The 22,549-nt window shown below is 38.7% G+C and overlaps 1 protein-coding gene across 1 annotated transcript in view; it reads left to right on the plus strand.

The window, feature by feature from the left end:
* The first annotated feature begins 1,573 nt into the window (after positions 1-1,573).
* Positions 1,574-22,549, plus strand: part of LOC149432900 (cytokine receptor common subunit gamma-like) — a 42,127-nt gene continuing 21,151 nt past the window's right edge. The window contains exons 1-2 of the mRNA XM_089664821.1: positions 1,574-1,913; positions 5,312-5,402. Coding sequence (XP_089520947.1) covers positions 1,838-1,913; positions 5,312-5,402 — 167 coding nt within the window. The 5' untranslated portion in view covers positions 1,574-1,837. The remainder of the gene's footprint in view (positions 1,914-5,311; positions 5,403-22,549) is intronic.

Below are 22,549 nucleotides of genomic sequence, written 5' to 3' on the forward strand. Positions count from 1 at the left end.
TCGTCCCTTTGATGCGGTGTAATTGTCCTGTCCCCTTAGCAGAAAAACACCCCAAAGCAGAATGTTTCCACCACCATGTTTCACAGTTGGGATGGTGTTCTTGGGGTCATAGGCAGCATTCCTCCTCCTCCAAACACGGCGAGTTGAGTTGATGCCAAAGAGCTGGATTTTGGTCTCCTCTGACCACAACACTTCCCACCAGTCCTCCTCTGCATCATTCAGATGTTCAGTGGCAGACTTCAGACGGGCCTGGACATGGGCTTTCTTGAGCAGAGGGACCGTGCGGGCACTGCAGGATTTCAGTCCTTGTCGGCGTAGTGTGTTACCAATTGTTTTCTTGGTGACTGTGGTCCCAGCTGCCTGGAGATCATTGACAAGATCCTCACGTGTAGTTCTGGGATGATTCCTCACTGTTCTCGTGATCATTGACACCCCACGAGGTGAGATCTTGCATGGTGCACCAGACCTAGGGAGACTGACACTTGTTTTGTGTTTCTCCCATTTGTGAATGATTGCACCAACTGTTGTCACCTTCTCACCAAGCTGCTTGGCCATAGTTTGGTAGCCCAGTCCAGCCTTGTGTAGGTCTACCATCTTGTCCCTGACATCCCTGGACAGCTCTTTGGTCTTTGCCATGGTGGAGAGTTTGGAATCTGATGGTTTGATGGCTCCTGTGGACAGGTGTCTTTTATACAGGTAACACAATGAGATTAGCAGCACTCCCTTTAAGAGACTGCTTCTAATCTCAGCTTGTTACCTGTATGAGAGACACCTGGGAGCCAGAAATCCTGCTGAATGATAGGGGATCAAATCCTTCTTTCCCTCATGAACATGCAGATCCGTCATCATTTGTTAGACGCATTTCTGCTGAATTTGTTGTTGTATTCTGTCTCTCAGTGTTACACCGAACATTCCATTGTTAGACCGATCGTTTCTGTGTGAGGGGCGAACATTCCATTGTTAGACCGATCATTTCTGTGTGAGGGGCGAACATTCCATTGTTAGACCGATCGTTTCTGTGTGAGGGGCGAACATTCCATTGTTAGACCGATCGTTTCTGTGTGAGGGGCGAACATTCCATTGTTAGACCGATCATTTCTGTGTGAGGGGCGAACATTCCATTGTTAGACCGATCGTTTCTGTGTGAGGGGCGAACATTCCATTGTTAGACCGATCATTTCTGTGTGAGGGGCGAACATTCCATTGTTAGACCGATCATTTCTGTGTGAGGGGCGAACATTCCATTGTTAGACCGATCGTTTCTGTGTGAGGGGCGAACATTCCATTGTTAGACCGATCATTTCTGTGTGAGGGGCGAACATTCCATTGTTAGACCGATCGTTTCTGTGTGAGGGGCGAACGTTCAGCATCAGCCGGGGAGCAAATACAATTTCCTTCTCTCTCTCTCTCTCTCTCTATATATATCTATATCTTTTATTATATACAGTTCCTGGCCTTCTGCTTTGTTAAAGTTCAATTTCTTTTCTTAAGAAGTTTACGGAAAGAAACAGAAAGCCTAATAACAGGAAATGAGTAAGAATGTGTTTTTGGTGACAGGAAGAGCGAGGCGAGGGAAAGGAACATCAAACCGTGGTGTAGATCAGACGATAGCAAGAAGGTGTTACTAACAGATTGACCGAAGCTGGAAATCATCAGATCAGCGGAACGGTTTTAGGTTGGTGACGGGACGATGTAGAGGTGGATGCATGAAGTCTAGAAAGACCTACAAGGCGGTGTACGACCTGGACCCCCTCATTGTTCACCCGGTGTTTTGGTTCAGCTCAAGAATCGGAGACATAGTCAATTAGATGAGCTGGGCCTTTGAGAAGCTTCAGCAATGATGGGACCTTCTCTGCTTCTCCTTCTCATCTTCTCAGCCCTGACTCTCCCGGTCCAAGGCAGCAGCAATGCAGGTAAATGCCAAACACCACATCCATAGATTCTATGTTCTTATATGTAACTGGCTTGAAAAGTTGTTTTTTCTACATCTTCTACTAGGTTGGCCAACAATTAATGTAGACAGTTCGGAGTTTAGGTGATAATTTAAGCAGAACTCAATTATATGCTGCCTGTCCCCCTCCCCCCCCCCCCCCCACACACCTACCTAACATCACATGTATAGTCTTGAAACACTGGAAGAGGCTTTATGTACTTACATTTGCTCCTTTGTGGAAAAGAAAGGTGGCCATATAGCCCCAAGGTCTGGATTCAGTTGCCCAATTGGGTCTTCTCATCCAACACCCAGAACAGAACAAATTCCCACAGACACCCTCCAAAGTCTTGTAGAAAGTCTTGTGGGGATGGAGGCAACTCCATATTAATGACCATGGGTGGGCAACTCTGATAATGGCCATGTGGGGAAGGGGGCAACTCCATATTAACGACCATGTGTGGACAACTCTAATAATGGCCATGGGTGGACAACTCTAATAATGGCCATGTGGGGATGGGGGCAACTTCATATTAATGACCATGGGTGGACAACTCTAATAATGGCCATGTGGGGAAGGGGGCAACTCCATATTAATCACCATGGGTGGGCAACTCTAATAATGGCCATTTGGGGATGGGGCCAACTTCATATTAATGACCATGGGTGGACAACTCTAATAATGGCCATGTGGGGATGGGGCAACTCCATATTAACGACCATGTGTGGACAACTCTAATAATGGCCATGGGTGGACAACTCTAATAATGGCCATGTGGGGATGGGGCCAACTTCATATTAATCACCATGGGTGGAAAACTCTAATAATGGCCATGTGGGGATGGGGCCAACTTCATATTAATCACCATGGGTGGGCAACTCTAATAATGGCCATGTGAGGATGGGGGCAACTCCATATTAACGACCATGGGTGGACAACTCTAATAATGGCCATGTGGGGATGGGGGCAACTTCATATTAATGACCATGGGTGGACAACTCTAATAATGGCCATTTGGGGATGGGGGCAACTCCATAATAATGACCATGGGTGGACAACTCTAATAACGGCCATTTGGGGATGGGGGCAACTTCATATTAACGACCATGGGTGGGCAACTCTAATAATGGCCATGTGGGGATGGGGCCAACTTCATATTAATGACCATGGGTGGGCAACTCTAATAACGGCCATGTGGGGATGGGGGCAACTCCATAATAATGACCATGGGTGGGCAACTCTAATAACGGCCATGTGGGGATGGGGGGCAACTTCATATTAATGACCATGGGTGGGCAACTCTAATAATGGCCATGTGGGGATGGGGGCAACTCCATAATAATGACCATGGGTGGACAACTCTAATAATGGCCATGTGGGGATGGGGGCAACTTCATATTAATGACCATGGGTAGACAACTCTAATAACGGCCATGTGGGGATGGGGGCAACTTCATATTAATGGTGGGGATTTATTTATTATTATTTATTTAGGTATTTATATATCGCCATCAATGTACGCAGCCCTTTACATATATATTGTACATTCACATCAGTCCCTAACCCTCAAGGGGCGTACAATCTAAGGTCCCTAACCCTCAAGGGGCGTACAATCTAAGGTCCCTAACTCACATTCATACATACTAGGGCCAATTTAGACAGGAACCAATTAATCTACCAGCAGGTCTTTGGATGGGGGCAACTCCATATTAATGCCATAGGGAGAGGAGGCAACTCCATATTAATGGCCAAGGGGGGAGAGGAGCAACTCCACACTAATAACCATGGAGAGAGGCGGAAAACGTCATATTTATGTCCATGGACGAGGGGGACAACTCCATATTAAGGCCATGGAGAGAGGGGGGGCAACTTCATGGTAATGCCCTGGGGGGGGGGAAGGGGAGCAACTCCATATTAATGGCCATGGAGAGAGGGGGAAAACTCCATATTTGTGTCCATGGATGAGGAGGACAACTCCAGATTAATGCTATAGGGAGAGGGGGCTACTCTATATATATGGCCATGGGGGAGGGGGAAAAATCTGTACTATAAGCTATGGAGAGAGGGGGACAACTCCATATTAAGGCCATAGGGAGTGGAGGCAACTCCATATTTGTGTCCATGGACGAGGGGGACAACTCCATATTAATGACCATGGAGAGAGGAGGCAACTCCATATTTATGGCCATGGAGAGAGGGGCAAAATTCCATATTTGTGTCCATGGACAAGGGGGCCAACTCCAGATTAATGCTTTAGGGAGAGGGGGCAACTCCATATTAATGACCATGGAGAGAGGGGGGGCAACTTCATGGTAATGCCCAGGGGGAAGGGGAGCAACTCCATATTAATGACCATAGAGAGAGGGGGAAAACCCCACATTTGTGTCCATGGATGAGGGGGACAACTCCATATTAAGGCCATAGAGAGAAGAAGCAACTCCATATTAATGGCCATGGAGAGAGGGGGCAATTCTGTATAAATGGCCATGGGGGGAGGGGGAAACATCTGTACTATAAGCTATGGAGAGAGGGGGACAACTCCATATTAAGGCCATAGGGAGTGGAGGCAACTCCATATTTGTGTCCATGGATGAGGGGGACAACTCCATATTAATGACCATGGAGAGAGGAGGCAACTCCATATTTATGGGCATGGAGAGAGGGGGCAATTCTGTATAAATGGCCATGGGGGGAGGGGGAAACATCTGTACTATAAGCTATGGACAGAGGGGGACAACTCCATATTAGGGCCATAGGGAGAGGAGGCAACTCCATATTTATGGCCATGGAGAGAGGGGGAAAACTCCATATTCGTGTCCATGGACAAGGGGGCCAACTCCAGATTAATGCTATAGGGAGAGGGGGCAACTCCATATTAATGACCATGGAGAGAAGGGGGGCAACTTCATGGTAATGCCCGGGGGGGGGGAGCAACTCCATATTAATGACCATAGAGAGAGGGGGAAAACCCCACCTTTGTGTCCATGGATGAGGGGGACAACTCCATATTAAGGCCATAGGGAGAGGAGGCAACTCCATATTAATGGCCATGGAGAGAGGGGGCAATTCTGTATAAATGGCCATGGGGAGAGGGTGGAAAATTCCATTGCAAAGGCCTCGGGAAGAGGGGGAAACCTCCATGTTACTAGTGATGAGGGTGGCAGGGAGGGTAAATCCATAGTAATGGCCATAACTTTGGAATTGGAGGTCCAATGAGCCCATATAGTTGTGATGGTGAGGTGGCCACCAACCTTTTCCCATGTAGAGTACATTTGTCTGAATGTCTTTGTAATGTTCCTCCTCCTGCTTCGATTGTCATCTATGTCCTATGTTGGGATTTGATACCAGAAATCACATGACGTGTGTGTTATGTTACGCAGAGGTGGAATGCGTTATGAATACAGTACAAATCCTGACCTGTACCTGGAACCATCCCCATCCCCCGACTGAGGACTTTACCTTCCACTACAGGTGAGCCATTGATGTCCAGATCAAATGTAACAGTTTGGTTGATTGGTTAAAAAGTATCTGAAGATAAAACTTATCTTTTTTTTATATTTTTGGATGATGTGTCGATGGCTTAGACCCTCTGCCAGGTTTTTATTGATGGAGAGATATACCCTGTTTGTCCTGTTGAATGTTCTATTGTCACCAAGAAAGAAAGGTCAACATTTTCCAAGGGGGACTTGTTCTGGTGGCATCCATCCATACGAATTTCTGTCATTTGTCCTGTCCACCAGACAAGAAGTGAAGGCAGATCACCCTGGTGTATCATGCAGATGGTTTGCATTCCACCCCCCACTCTTGTGTGTGCTGTGAGGGGTTGAATGGACCTATTTTGCCAAAATTTACCCAAATTTTGTTCTAAATTGGCTTCAAATGTTGCCATGTAGACAATGTATTTTTCTAATAAATGCAAGGGATCCCCACTTTCAGTGCTGAGAAGATGATGGTGTGTTGATAAACAGAGGGTCGGGGTTAGGCTTGGGGTTAGTGTAAGGGTTCAGGTTCCACTGTTTCTTGAGACCTAGTGTCATGTTCTTGGCTGTTTGGTGTTGGACTTGGGGTTAGTGTAAGGGTTCAGGTTCCTCTGTTTCTCGAGACCTAATGTCATGTTCTTGGCTGTTTAGTGTTGGACTTGGGGTTTGTGTTAGGACTCAGGTTCCTCTGTTTCTCAGGACCTAATGTCATGTTCTTGGCTGTTTGGTGTTGGACTTGGGGTTAGTGTAAGGGTTCAGGTTCCTCTGTTTCTTGAGACCTAGTGTCATGTTCTTGGCTGTTTGGTGTTGGACTTGGGGTAGTGTAAGGGTTCAGGTTCCTCTGTTTCTTGAGACCTAGTGTCATGTTCTTGGCTGTTTGGTGTTGGACTTGGGGTTACTGTAAGGGTTCAGGTTCCTCTGTTTCTCAGGACCTGGTGTCATGTTCTTGGCTGTTTGGTGTTGGACCTGGGGTTAGTGTAAGGGTTCAGGTTCCACTGTTTCTCGGGACCTAATGTCATGTTCTTGGCTGTTTGGTGTTGGACTTGGGGTTAGTGTAAGGGTTCAGGTTCCTCTGTTTCTTGAGACCTAGTGTCATGTTTTTGGCTGTTTTTAGTGTTGGACTTGGGGTTTGTGTTAGAACTCAAGTTCCTCTGTTTCTCAGGACCTAATGTCATGTTCTTGGCTGTTTGGTGTTGGACTTGGGGTTTGTGTTAGGATTCAGGTTCCTCTGTTTCTCGAGACCTAATGTCATGTTCTTGGCTGTTTGCTGCTGGACTTGGGGTTAGTGTAAAGGTTCAGGTTCCACTGTTTCTCGAGACCTGGTGTCATGTTCTTGGCTGTTTGGTGTTGGACTTGGGGTTACTGTAAGGGTTCAGGTTCCACTGTTTCTCGGGACCTAATGTTATGTTCTTGGCTGTTTGGTGCTGGACTTAGTGGAACCTGAACCCTTACACTAACCCTAAGTCCAGCACCAAACAGCCAAGAACATGACATTAGGTCCCAAGAAACAGTGGAACCTGAACCCTTACACTAACCCCAAGTCCAGCACCAAACAGCCAAGAACATGACATTAGGTCCTGAGAAACAGTGGAACCTGAACCTTTACACTAACCCCAAGTCCAGCACCAAACAGCCAAGAACATGACATTAGGTCCCGAGAAACAGTGGAACCTGAACCCTTACACTAACCCTGTTTCTCGGAACCTAATGTCATGTTCTTGGCTGTTTAGTGTTAAACTTGGGGTTTGTGTTAGGATTCAGGTTCCTCTGTTTCGTGAGACCTAGTGTCATGTTCTTGGCTGTTTGGTGTTGGACTTGGGGTTAGTGTAAGGGTTCAGGTTCCTCTGTTTCTCGAGACCTGGTGTCATGTTCTTGGCTGTTTGGTGTTGGACTTGGGGTTTGTGTTAAGATTCAGGTTCCTCTGTTCCTCAATACACAATGTCATGTTCACAGCTAAAAAAAGGGCCATTTTTGTGGCTCAAGAACAGGTGCAAGATAGTTAAACGGGTATGTGGGGTCACTGGTATCAACAGGTCCCAGTAGATCACCGGTGGCAAAAGACCAATTGAAGACAAATTCAACAGACTAGGAGATCGTGAACACCTAGAGCTTCTGAAGAAGTACAGCGGGCGTGAAGGAAAAGACCCGGGCTCTGACGTAAAATGTCTCACCATGAGATCCAGACAGTGCAGGATCTCGGGTCAGACAACGAGAGGGTTAATAGCCGGCAGAGGAGATTCCTCAGTCCATGATGTTTGGAGGTGGATGGGGAAATCGATCGATTTCTCTTGATTAGCTCTTTGGGCTGAATGAGCAATATTGAGCTGTGTATGGTTGGCCTTAGGGTGGGAAAACCAAAATCAATGCCGTCTCCAAGCACCAAGTCCATAAAGTCCAGGTCCCATCAATACTGAGAACCTAAGGCCAGAACCCTGAAGAATGGACTCAATGACCTCCTTCAATGGATGGAATGTGGTCGTTGAGTTCATGCTTCAGGTTCTTGTTCTATGGCCTGGATATCTTTCTATATACCTGTAGCTCCACCCCCCACAATGGCCGCTGGTTTTGTGACTGTAGAAGGAGCCCATGGATTGCCCAATGAGGTAGCCCCGGGGAGCTGTGCACATTCCTGCATTGCGATGGGGCTCAAGCAAGTATTGGGGGGACTGTTGCACATAGAAGGTTCTTTTTATCTTCATGCATAGAATAAACCTTGAGCCTTTACCTTGGGTGGGGTTCAGGGAGCTGTGGTATACTCCAAAACACCAACAGGAGCAATGAAGACACTCTTCCCTGTAGCACCTTCTTGGCCCAGTCCCCTTACTAGTAGGACGTGAAGTGGACAGCACTGCCATCACGCACGGCTCGATTCCAGGAGGTCCATCAAAAACGGGATTAACCTTACCAGACCCAGCAGCCTGGCTAGGAGGGTGCTACATGCTGATGAGACTCCGACCTTCTGAAGTCTAGACCTGGAGACAGTATTTATTCCGTGTTCAGGACCTCAGCCATGGAGTCAGAGTGCTGGACCTCAGCATGGGGGTCCTTAACAGGGAGTTTGAGACTTCTCCTGCTAGCTATCTGTCTCGAACTTCTGATCTGTTTTCATGCCTAGATAGGGACTTCTTGTTTTTCTCAGCCGGAACAGCAGCAGTCAACCCACACATCTAACAGAAAACAGCAAAGGCCCATCAAGTGCCGGGAAACCCCATCAAGTCCCGGGAACCCCCCCCCCCCTCCCCCATAGCAATTGTCAGCAGAATCAGAACCCACATAGTGATGGGCCTGCAGATAGAAAGGCCGGGGTTCTCCTAACTCTGTCATTGGGTTTGTCAGAGAGCCGAAGAACATGAAGAGGGGGATTCCCGACACAGATCTCAAAATGACTACCAGGTTCTACGTATGTAGAGGGAACAGAAAGTCACAACCAAAATCAATGCCGTCTCCAAGCCCCAAGTCCATAAAGTCCGGGTCCCATGAATACTGAGAACCTAAGGCCAGAACCCTGAAGATTGGACTCAATGACCTCCTTCAATGGATGGAATGTAGTGGTTGAGCTCTTTGGGCTGAATGAGCAATATTGATCTGTGTATGGTTGGCCTTAGGGTGGAAAAACCAAAATCAATGCCGTCTCCAAGCACCAAGTCCATAAAGTTTGGGTCCCATCAATACTGAGAACCTAAGGCCAGAACCCTGAAGATTGGACTCAATGACCTCCTTCAATGGATGGAATGTAGTGGTTGAGTCCATACTTCAGGTTTTTGTTCTTAGGTCTGGATATCTTTCTATATACCTGTAGCTCCACCCCCCACAATGGCTGCTGGTTTTGTGCCCCAGGTTCTCTAGTGTGACCGCAGCCAGGCCACAGCTTCTGGCACAAGCAGTCTAGGGCAGGGGCGGACTGACAACTCATGGGGCCCCCGGGCAATAGGGGATCATGGGGCCCCTGTGTCCTTGCCCAAACTCAAAAAAGACTATGAAAAAGGTACCAGGGGCATCTCATGGGGCCCCCTACTGACCCTGGGCCCTCAGGCAGTGCCCGAGTGTCCAAATAGTCAGTCTGCCCCTGGTCTAGGGGTTGCAAGTTAAAGTGATATTAAAGACAATAATAAAAAAAATAAATGAACACGTCATACTTCCCATGTGGAAGAAAAATATATGTGAACTATATCCGGGCAGCACAGTGGCTAAGTGGTTAGCACTTCCACCTGACAGTACTCAGGTCGTTGGTTCAAGTCCCAGCCACAGCACCTCCTGCCAGGAGTTGGCATGTTCTCCCTGTGCCTGCGTGGGTTTCCTCCGGGTACTCTGGTTTCCTCCCACACTCCAAAGACATGCTGGTAGGTGAATTGGATCCTGTCTAAATTGGCCCTAGTATGTGTATGTATGAACGTGAGTTAGGGACCTTAGATTGTACACTCCTCGGGGGCGGGGACTGATGTGAATGTACAATATATATATATATGTAAAGTGCTGCGTATATTGACGGTGCTATATAAGTACCTGAAATAAATATTTAAAAAAAAATTCTTCCCAAATATATTGACATATATTTGAAACACTGCAATTTTGACCATATTCAATATATTGCAAAATATATTTCAATAAATATATATATATATATATATACACATATACACTGTAGGTTGAAATGCGTTTTTATTACAACATATATGAAACAATATTTTAAAAAATACATTTCAAATATACTGCATGTCTTTAAAATACATTTTTGGAACGCATTTACAAATATATGTAAAAATATATGTTAAAATGACTTTTTTATATGTTAAAAAAAATCTGAAGAAAATATTTTAAAAAAATTATATTTTAAAAATAATTTTTCATATATTTTGTAATATATAAAAAACACATTTCAACATGCATGTTGAAATGCATTTTTATTACAAAATATATAAAAAAAATTTTAAAAAATATGTCATATATTTTGTAATATATAAAAAATGCATTTCAACATGCAGCATATATATATATATACACACTGAGTTTTGAAATGCGTTTTTGTATATATTACAAAATATGTGACAAATATATTTAAAAATAAATTTTTTTAAATATATTCTTCAGGTTTTTTTTAGCATATAAAAAAGTCATTTTAACACATATTTTTACATATATTTGTAAATGCATTCCAGAAATGTAGATTTGTATTTTTAAGACATGCAGTATATTTGAAATGCATTTTTAAAAATATTATATATATATACGTATACTGCATGTTGAAATGCATTTTTATTCCATAATATATTAAAAAAAATTAAAATATGTTAGTCATATATTTTGTAATATATATTACAAAACAAAAGAAAAATATATTAAAAAATATATATTTTTAAAATATATTCTTCAGATTTTTTTTTTTAACATAAAAAATTAATTTTAATGTATATTTTTACATATATTTGTAAATGCATTCCAGAAATGTAGATTTGTATTTTTAAAGACATGCAGCATATTTGAAATGTATTTTTGAAAATATTATATATAATATATATTTTATACACACATATATATATATAGTATGTTGAAATGCATTTTTATTCCAAAATATGTAAAAAGATATTTAAGATATAAAAATGTATTATTCATATATTTTGTAATATATAAAAAACACATTTCAACATGCATGTTGAAATGCATTTTTATTACAAAATATATAAAAAAAAATTTAAAAAATATGTCATATATTTTGTAATATATAAAAAATGCATTTCAACATGCAGCATATATATATATATATATATATATATATATATATATATATATATACACACTGAGTTTTGAAATGCGTTTTTGTATATATTACAAAATATGTGACAAATATATTTAAAAATAAATTTTTTTAAATATATTCTTCAGGTTTTTTTAGCATATAAAACAAGTCATTTTAACACATATTTTTACATATATTTGTAAATGCATTCCAGAAATGTAGATTTGTATTTTTAAGACATGCAGTATATTTGAAATGCATTTTTAAAAATATTATATATATATATGTATACTGCATGTTGAAATGCATTTTTATTCCATAATATATAAAAAAAAAATTAAAATATGTTAGTCATATATTTTGTAATATATATTACAAAACAAAAGAAAAATATATTAAAAAATATATATTTTTAAAATATATTATTCAGATTTTTTTTAACATATAAAAAAGTCATTTTAACATATATTTTTACATATATTTGTAAATGCATTCCAGAAATGTAGATTTGTATTTTTAAGACATGCAGTATATTTGAAATGCACTTTTAAAAATATTATATATATATATGTATACTGCATGTTGAAATGCATTTTTATTCCATAATATATTAAAAAAAATTTAAAATATGTTAGTCATATATTTTGTAATATATATTACAAAACAAAAGAAAAATATATTAAAAAATATATATTTTTAAAATATATTCTTCAGATTTTTTTTTTTAACATAAAAAATTAATTTTAATGTATATTTTTACATATATTTGTAAATGCATTCCAGAAATGTAGATTTGTATTTTTAAAGACATTCAGTATATTTGAAATGTATTTTTGAAAATATTATATATAATATATATTTTATACACACATATATATATATAGTATGTTGAAATGCATTTTTATTCCAAAATATGTAAAAAGATATTTAAGATATAAAAATGTATTATTCATATATTTTGTAATATATAAAAAACACATTTCAACATGCATGTTGAAATGCATTTTTATTACAAAATATATAAAAAAAAATTTAAAAAATATGTCATATATTTTGTAATATATAAAAAATGCATTTCAACATGCAGCATATATATATATATATATATATATATATATATATACACACTGAGTTTTGAAATGCGTTTTTGTATATATTACAAAATATGTGACAAATATATTTAAAAATAAATTTTTTTAAATATATTCTTCAGGTTTTTTTTAGCATATAAAACAAGTCATTTTAACACATATTTTTACATATATTTGTAAATGCATTCCAGAAATGTAGATTTGTATTTTTAAGACATGCAGTATATTTGAAATGCATTTTTAAAAATATTATATATATATATGTATACTGCATGTTGAAATGCATTTTTATTCCATAATATATAAAAAAAAAATTAAAGTATGTTAGTCATATATTTTGTAATATATATTACAAAACAAAAGAAAAATATATTAAAAAATATATATTTTTAAAATTTATTCTTCAGATTTTTTTTTTTAACATATAAAAAATTAATTTTAATATATATTTTTACATATATTTGTAAATGCATTCCAGAAATGTAGATTTGTATTTTTAAAGACATACAGTATATTTAAAATGTATTTTTGAAAATATTATATATACTATATATTTTATATACACATATATATATATAGTATGTTGAAATGCATTTTTATTACAAAATATGTAAAAAGATATTTAAGATATAAAAATGTATTATTCATATATTTTGTAATATATAAAAAACACATTTCAACATGCATGTTGAAATGCATTTTTATTACAAAATATATGAAAAATATATTTAAAAATATTTTTTTTTTCTAAATATATTCTTCAATAACAGGCTTCCCACGCAGGGGTATCCACCATCAAACAAATGCAACAAATATTCAGCCTCCTGGCTTGCACAGAGATTTACGTCTGTCTCCTGCAGACTCTTTCCAAAATATGGCTTTTTGTACACAGCTAGCAGCCGCTCGCTGCTCTGGCTTCCACCTCTCCTATATATATTACATGTTGAATTGCATTTTTATTACAAAATATTTAAAAATTATTTTTAAAAATATATTAGTCATATATTTTGTAATATATAAAAAATGCATTTCAACATGCAGTGTGTGTGTATATATATACTCAATTTTGACGTGTTTTTTTATATATTCAAAAATATATAAAAAATATATTTAAAATTTAAAAAAAATATATATTCTTCAGATTTGTTTTTTTAACATATAAAAAAGTCATTTTAACACATATTTTTACCTATATTTGTAAATGCTTCCAAAAATGTATATTTGTATTTTTAAAGACATGCAGTGTATTCAAAATGTATTTCTTCATATATTTTGTAATAAAAATGCATTTCAACATACAGTATATATATATATATATATATATATATAAATATATTGAATATGGCAAATATTGTATGACTTTTTTATATGTAAAAAAAAAAAATCTGAATATAATTTAAAAATAGTTTTTCATACATTTTGTAATATATAAAAAATTAATTTCAACATACAGTGTGTGTGTATATATACTGAAATTTGCCATGTGTTTTTTTTATATATTACAAAATATATGAAAAACATATTTAAAAATGTTTTTTTAAAATATATTCTTCAGATATTTTTTTAACATATAAAAAAGTCATTTTAACACATATTTCTACCTATATTTGTAGATGCATTCCAAAAATATAGATATGTATTTTCAAAGACATGCAGTATATTTGAAATGTATTTTTAAAAATATTTTTTCATATGTTGTGTAATAAAAATGCATTTTTAAAAATATTGTATATAATATATATTTTATAATATATATATATACAGTATATATATATATATATATATATATATATATATTGCATGCTGAAATTAATTTTTATTACAAAATATATAAACATTTTTAAAATAATATTACTCATATATTTTGTAATATATAAAAAATGCATTTCAACATGCAGTATATATATATATATATATATATATATATATATAAATATATATATATATATATATATATATATATATATATATATATATATATATATACACACACACATACTGAATTTTGAAATATATTTTTCATATATTATTTAATATATACAAAACACATTTAAAAATATTTTTTTTTTCAATATACTCTTCAAATTTTTCTTTAATGTAGAAAAAAGTCATTTCACCATGCAGTATATAATATATATATACTGAATTTAGAAATGTGTTTTTATATATTACAAAATATATGAAAAATATATTTATAATATAATTTTTTTTAAATATATTCTTCAGATTTTTTTTTTAATTATAAAAGTCATTTTAACACATATGTTTACCTATATTTGTAAATGCTTCCAAAAATGTATATTTGTATTTTTAAAGACATGCAGTGTATTCAAAATGTATTTCTTCATATATTTTGTAATAAAAATGCATTTCAACATACAGTATATATATATATATATTGAAATATATTGAATATGGGAAATATTGTATGACTTTTTTATATGTAAAAAAAAAAAAATCTGAATATAATTTAAAAATAGTTTTTCATACATTTTGTAATATATAAAAAATTAATTTCAACATGCAGTGTGTGTGTATATATACTGAAATTTGCCATGTGTTTTTTTTTATATATTACAAAATATATGAAAAACATATTTAAAAATGTTTTTTTAAAATATATTCTTCAGATATTTTTTTAACATATAAAAAAGTCATTTTAACACATATTTCTACCTATATTTGTAGATGGATTCCAAAAATATAGATATGTATTTTCAAAGACATGCAGTATATTTGAAATGTATTTTTAAAAATATTTTTTCATATATTGTGTAATAAAAATGCATTTTTAAAAATATTGTATATAATATATATTTTATAATATATATATATACAGTATATATATATATATATATATATATATATATATATTGCATGCTGAAATTAATTTTTATTACAAAATATATAAACATTTTTAAAAATATATTACTCATATATTTTGTAATATATAAAAAATGCATTTCAACATGCAGTATACACACACACACATACTGAATTTTGAAATATATTTTTCATATATTATTTAATATATACAAAACACATTTAAAAATATTTTTTTTTTTCAATATACTCTTCAAATTTTTATTTAATGAAGAAAAAAGTCATTTCACCATGCAGTATATAATATATATATATATACTGAATTTAGAAATGTGTTTTTATATATTACAAAATATATGAAAAATATATTTATAATATAATTTTTTTAAAATATATTCTTCAGATTTTTTTTTTTAAATATAAAAAAGTCATTTTAACACATATTTTTATCTATATTTGTAAATGCATTCCAAAAATGTATATTTGTATTTTTAAAGACATGCAGTGTATTCAAATGTATTTCTTCATATATTTTGTAATTAAAAAAAAGATATATTTAAAAAAAAATTTCATAAATTTTGTAATATATAAAAAACGCATTTCAACATGCAGTATACATATATATATAATAGTTTTAAAAATACATTTCAAATATACTGCATGTCTTTGAAAATACAAATCTACATTTTTGGAAGCATTTACAAATATAGATAAAAATATGTGTTAAAATGACTTTTTTATATGTTAAAAAAAAATTAGAAGAATATATTGAAAAAATATATATTTTTAAATATTTTTTTTTATATATTTTGTAATATATAAAAAATGCATTTCAACCTACAGTGTATATATATATATATTTATTTATTTATTGAAATATACTGAATGCGCCCAGAATTGTAGTATTTCCCGTATATTGTTCTCTATGAGGGTTTCCGGCTCTGTAATGGTTCTGCAGAGAACAGCAAAGGGCCCATCAAGTGCTGGGAGCCCCTCCCCCCCATAGCAGAATCAGAACCCACATAGTGCTGGGAGCCCCTCCCCCCCCATAGCAGAATCAGAACCCACATAGTGCTGGGAGCCCCTCCCCCCCATAGCAGAATCAGAACCCACATAGTGCTGGGAGCTCCCCCCCCATAGCAGAATCAGGACCCACACAGTGCTGGGAGCTCCCCCCCCCCATAGCAGAATCAACCCCACATAGTGCTGGGAGCCCCTCCCCCCCATAGCAGAATCAGAACCCGCACAGTGCTGGGAGCTCCCCCCCCCATAGCAGAATCAGGACCCACACAGTGCTGGGAGCTCCCCCCCCCCATAGCAGAATCAGAACCCGCACAGTGCTGGGAGCTCCCCCCCCCCATAGCAGAATCAGGACCCACACAGTGCTGGTAGCCCCTCCCCCCCATAGCAGAATCAGAACCCACATAGTGCTGGGAGCTCCCCCCCCCATAGAAGAATCAGAACCCGCACAGTGCTGGGTCTGCAGATGGAAAGGTCGGGGTTCCCCGGACTGTCATGGGGTTTGTCAGAGAGCGGGGGAACATGGTGAGGGGGATTCCCGGCACAGACCTCAGCGTGACTACATACATATATATACAGAGAACAGGAAGTCCCAGCGACACCAACTCATCACTGACACCCAGCGACACCAACTCATCACTGACACCCAGCGACACCGACTCATCACTGACACCCAGCGACACCGACTCATCACTGACACCAGGACACCGACTCATCACTGACACCCAGCGACACCGACTCATCACTGACACCCAGCGACACCGACTCATCACTGACACCCAGCGACACCAACTCACCACTGACACCAGGACACCGACTCATCACTGACACCCAGCGACACCGACTCATCACTGACACCCAGCGACACCGACTCATCACTGACACCCAGCGACACCGACTCACCACTGACACCAGGACACCGACTCATCAATGACACCAGGACACCGACTCATCACTGACACCCAGCGACACCGACTCATCACTGACACCCAGCGACACCGACTCACCACTGACACCAGGACACCGACTCATCACTGACACCCAGCGACACCGACTCATCACTGACACCAGGACACCGACTCATCACTGACACCCAGCGACACCGACTCACCACTGACACCAGGACACCGACTCATCAATGACACCAGGACACCGACTCATCACTGACACCCAGCGACACCGACTCATCACTGACACCCAGCGACACCGACTCACCACTGACACCAGGACACTGACTCACCACTGACACCCAGCGACACCGACTCATCACTGACACCCAGCGACACCGACTCACCACTGACACCAGGACACCGACTCATCACTGACACCCAGCGACACCGACTCATCACTGACACCCAGCGACACCGACTCATCACTGACACCAGGACACCGACTCATCAATGACACCAGGACACCGACTCATCACTGACACCCAGCGACACCGACTCACCACTGACACCCAGCGACACCGACTCATCACTGACACCAGGACACCGACTCATCACTGACACCCAGCGACACCGACTCATCACTGACACCAGGACACCGACTCATCACTGACACCCAGCGACACCGACTCATCACTGACACCCAGCGACACCGACTCATCACTGACACCAGGACACCGACTCATCACTGACACCCAGCGACACCGACTCATCACTGACACCCAGCGACACCGACTCATCACTGACACCAGGACACCGACTCATCACTGACACCCAGCGACACCGACTCATCACTGACACCCAGCGACACCGACTCATCACTGACACCCAGCGACACCGACTCATCACTGACACCCAGCGACACCGACTCACCACTGACACCAGGACACTGACTCATCAATGACACCAGGACACCGACTCATCACTGACACCCAGCGACACCGACTCACCACTGACACCCAGCGACACCGACTCATCACTGACACCCAGCGACACCGACTCACCACTGACACCAGGACACCGACTCATCACTGACACCCAGCGACACCGACTCATCACTGACACCAGGACACCGACTCATCACTGACACCCAGCGACACCGACTCATCACTGACACCCAGCGACACCGACTCATCACTGACACCCAGCGACACCGACTCATCACTGACACCAGGACACCGACTCATCACTGACACCCAGCGACACCGACTCATCACTGACACCCAGCGACACCGACTCACCACTGACACCAGGACACCGACTCATCAATGACACCAGGACACCGACTCATCACTGACACCCAGCGACACCGACTCACCACTGACACCCAGCGACACCGACTCATCACTGACACCCAGCGACACCGACTCACCACTGACACCAGGACACCGACTCATCACTGACACCCAGCGACACCGACTCACCACTGACACCAGGACACCGACTCATCACTGACACCCAGCGACACCGACTCATCACTGACACCCAGCAACACCGACTCATCACTGACACCAGGACACCGACTCATCACTGACACCCAGCGACACCGACTCACCACTGACACCAGGACACCGACTCATCACTGACACCCAGCGACACCGACTCACCACTGACACCAGGACACTGACTCATCACTGACACCCAGCGACACCGACTCATCACTGACACCAGGACACCGACTCATCACTGACACCCAGCGACACCGACTCATCACTGACACCCAGCAACACCGACTCATCACTGACACCAGGACACCGACTCATCACTGACACCAGGACACCGACTCATCACTGACACCCAGCGACACCGAAGACAAATATACCAATGTAACAAAAGTGATACATCTCCCTCCTCGGATCAAACAGTAATAATAAAAAATAATAAATAATAATAATAAATAATAATAAAATAAATAAATAGTAAATAAATAATAACTTTTTTCAATAAATAATATAAAAATAAATAATAATTAAAAAAATAATACATAAATAATAAAAAAATAATAAATAGTAAATAAATAATAACTTTTTTTAATAAATAATATAAAAATAAATAAATAATATAAAAAAAAAGTAAATAAATAACAACTTTTTTCAATAAATAATATAAAAATAAATAATAATAAAAAAAATAATAATAAAAAAAAAAAAAAATAAATAGTAAATAAATAATAACTTTTTTTAATAAATAATATAAAAATAAATAAATATAAAAACATAATAAATAATAATAATAAATAATAAATAAAAACCAATAAATAAATCAAAAATAATAAATACAGTCATGGCCGAAATTGTTGGCACCCTTGATATTTCTCCAGGAAATCATGTATTTCTCACGAAACGTATTGCATTAACACATGTTTTGCTATACACATGTTTATTCCCTTTGTGTGTATTGGGACAAAACAAAAAAAGGGAGGAAAGAAAGCAAATTCGACATAATGTCACACAAACCTCCAAAAATGGGCTGGACAAAAGTATTGGCACCCTTTCACAACTGCGGATAAATAAGAATGTTACAAGCATGTGATGCTCCTGTAAACTCACCTGGGGCAAGTAACAGGTGTGGGCAATATAGAAATCACACCTGAAAGCAGATAAAAAGGAGAGACGTTCACTTAACCTTTGCATTGTGTGTCTGTCTGTGCCACACTAAGCATGGACAACAGAAAGAGGAGACGAGAACTGTCTGAGGACCTGAGAACCAAAATTGTGGCAAAATATCAACAATCTCAAGGTTACAAGTCCATCTCCAGAGAACTAGATTTGCCTTTGTCCACAGTGCGCAACATTATCAAGAAGTTTGCAACCCATGGCACTGTAGCTAATCTCCCTGGTCGTGGACGGATGAGGAAAATTGATGAAAGATTGCAACGCAGAATAGTCCGGATGGTGGATAAGCAGCCCCAAACATGTTCCAAAGACATTCAAGCTGTCCTGCAGGCTCAGGGAGCATCAGTGTCAGCGCGAACTATCCGTCGACATTTAAATGAAATGAAACGCTATGGCAGGAGACCCAGGAGGACCCCACTGCTGACACAGAGACATAAAAAAGCAAGACTACAGTTTGCCAAAATGTACTTGAGTAAGCCAAAAGCCTTCTGGGAAAACGTCTTGTGGACAGATGAGACCAAGATAGAGCTTTTCGGTAAAGCACATCATTCTACTGTTTACCGAAAACGGAATGAGGCCTACAAAGAACAAAACACAGTACCTACGGTAAAATATGGTGGAGGTTCAATGATGTTTTGGGGTTGTTTTGCTGCCTCTGGCACTGGGTGCCTTGACTGTGTGCAAGGCATCATGAAATCTGAGGATTACCAAAGGATTTTGGGTCGCACTGTAGGGCCCAGTGTCAGAAAGCTGGGTTTGCGTCCAAGATCCTGGGTCTTCCAGCAGGACAATGACCCCAAACATACGTCAAAAAGCACTCAGAAATGGATGGCAAAGAAGCGCTGGAGAGTTCTGAAGTGGCCAGCAATGAGCCCAGATCTAAATCCCATTGAACACCTGTGGAGAGATCTTAAAATTGCTGTTGGGAAAAGGTGTCCTTCCAATAAGAGAGACCTGGAGCTGTTTGCAAAGGAAGAGTGGTCCAAAATTCCGGGTGAGAGGTGTCAGAAGCTTATTGATGGTTATAGGAAGCGACTGATTTCAGTTATGTTTTCCAAAGGGTGTGCAACCAAATATTAAGTTAAGGGTGCCAATACTTTTGTCCAGCCCATTTTTGGGGTTTTGTGTGACATTATGTCATATTTGCTTTTCTGCCTCTGTTTTATATTTGTTCCAATACATACAAAGGGAATAAACATGTGTATAGCAAAACATGTGTTAATGCAATACCTTTTTTGTGTGAAATACTTGATTTTCAGGAAAAATATCAAGGGTGCCAACAATTTCGGCCATGACTGTACATTATAATAATAAAAATAAATAAATAAAAAATAATAATAAATAATGATTAAAAAAATCATAAATAAAAAGTAAATAATATAACAATAAGTAAGTAATAAATAAAGTAAAAAAAAATTAGAAATAATTAAATACAAAATAATAAAATAAAAAAATAAAAATAAATAAATAGTAATATAAATAAGTAATACTAAATAAATAATAAATAAATAAATAATAAATAAATAAATATTAAATACATAATAAATAAATAATAATAAAAAATATTAATAAATAATAAATAAATAATAAAAAAATAATAAAAAATATTAATAAATAATAAATAAATAATAATAAAAAAATAATAAAAAACCCACTACACTTTACCTTTAAACAACCTCATGGTTTACTTAAAGGGTAACTCCACTTTCGTGGGCAAAAAAAATGAGCAAATAAAACAAACCCGTAACAGAGCGTATACAAGTGTGACGCAAGCTGTATGTGTATATATATATAAAGCGGCTGTGTGATTGGCTCACAGATTTTCCCAGATTTTGAGCATCCTTTGCAACATAAATGTCATTTTTGATTAGATACTCCCCGAAATCACATCTAAAAGGGATGCAGACCCCGCCACTTTCCTCATCACAGTCAGGTGCAGCGACTGATTGATAATGAAGAAGTCGCTCCGTTTCGCCTCCACTCTGAAGGTCGGAATCTGCTACAATGTCTGTTGAAGACCCTGCAATGTACATCGATCGCCCGGGGGGGGGGGGGGGGGGAGGGGTTATTTTCTCAGCAGAAGTGGAGTTCCTCTTTAGCCGACATCGGCCCCGGAACGATCTGCCCACCAACAAAGGATATAGAATGTCTCTCCCGTATACTGTACACATAGAGATCGTTACAATGTATACTGTCAGAGCGGGACCGCCGGGTCATGGAGGAACGATCGATCAATACAGACGGTTTGGGGTCGTTGTTTCCAATATCTAAGGTTCGGTTGCTTCCTCTTTGCTCTCCTCATCTATAGTGTACATATAACGGGAGAACGGTGTGGAAGCCGGTGATAGCAGTGCACTTCCTGTGCCTAGGCACTCCTGATAATGATGCACTTCCTGTGCCTAGGCAATCCTGATAATGATGCACTTCCTGTGCCAAGGAACTCCTGATAGTAGTGCTTTTCCTGTGCCTAGGCACTCCTGATAGCAGTGCACTTCCTGTGCCTAGGCACTCCTGATAGCAGTGCTCTTCTTGTGCCTAGGCAATCCTGATAATGATGCACTTCCTGTGCCTAGGCACTCCTGATAACAGTGCACTTCCTGTGCCTAGGCACTCCTGATAGCAGTACATTTCCTGTGCCTGAACACTCCTGATAGCAGTGCACTTCCTGTGCCTAGGCACTCCTGATAGCAGTACACTTCCTGTGCCTAGGCACTCCTGATAGCAGTGCACTTGCTGTGCCTAGGCACTCCTGATAGTGCACTTCCTGTGACTAGGCACATCTGATAGCAGTACACTTCCTGTGCCTAGGCAATCCTTATAATAATGCACTTCCTCTGCCTAGGCAATCCTGATAATGATGCAGGTCCTGTGCCTAGGCACTCCTGTTAGCAGTGCACTTCCTGTGCCTA

This window comes from Staurois parvus, unplaced genomic scaffold (assembly GCF_062004578.1).
Source record: "Staurois parvus isolate SC_StPar_1 unplaced genomic scaffold, SC_StPar_1.0 ptg002059l, whole genome shotgun sequence".
NCBI classification, from domain to species: Eukaryota; Metazoa; Chordata; class Amphibia; order Anura; family Ranidae; genus Staurois; species Staurois parvus.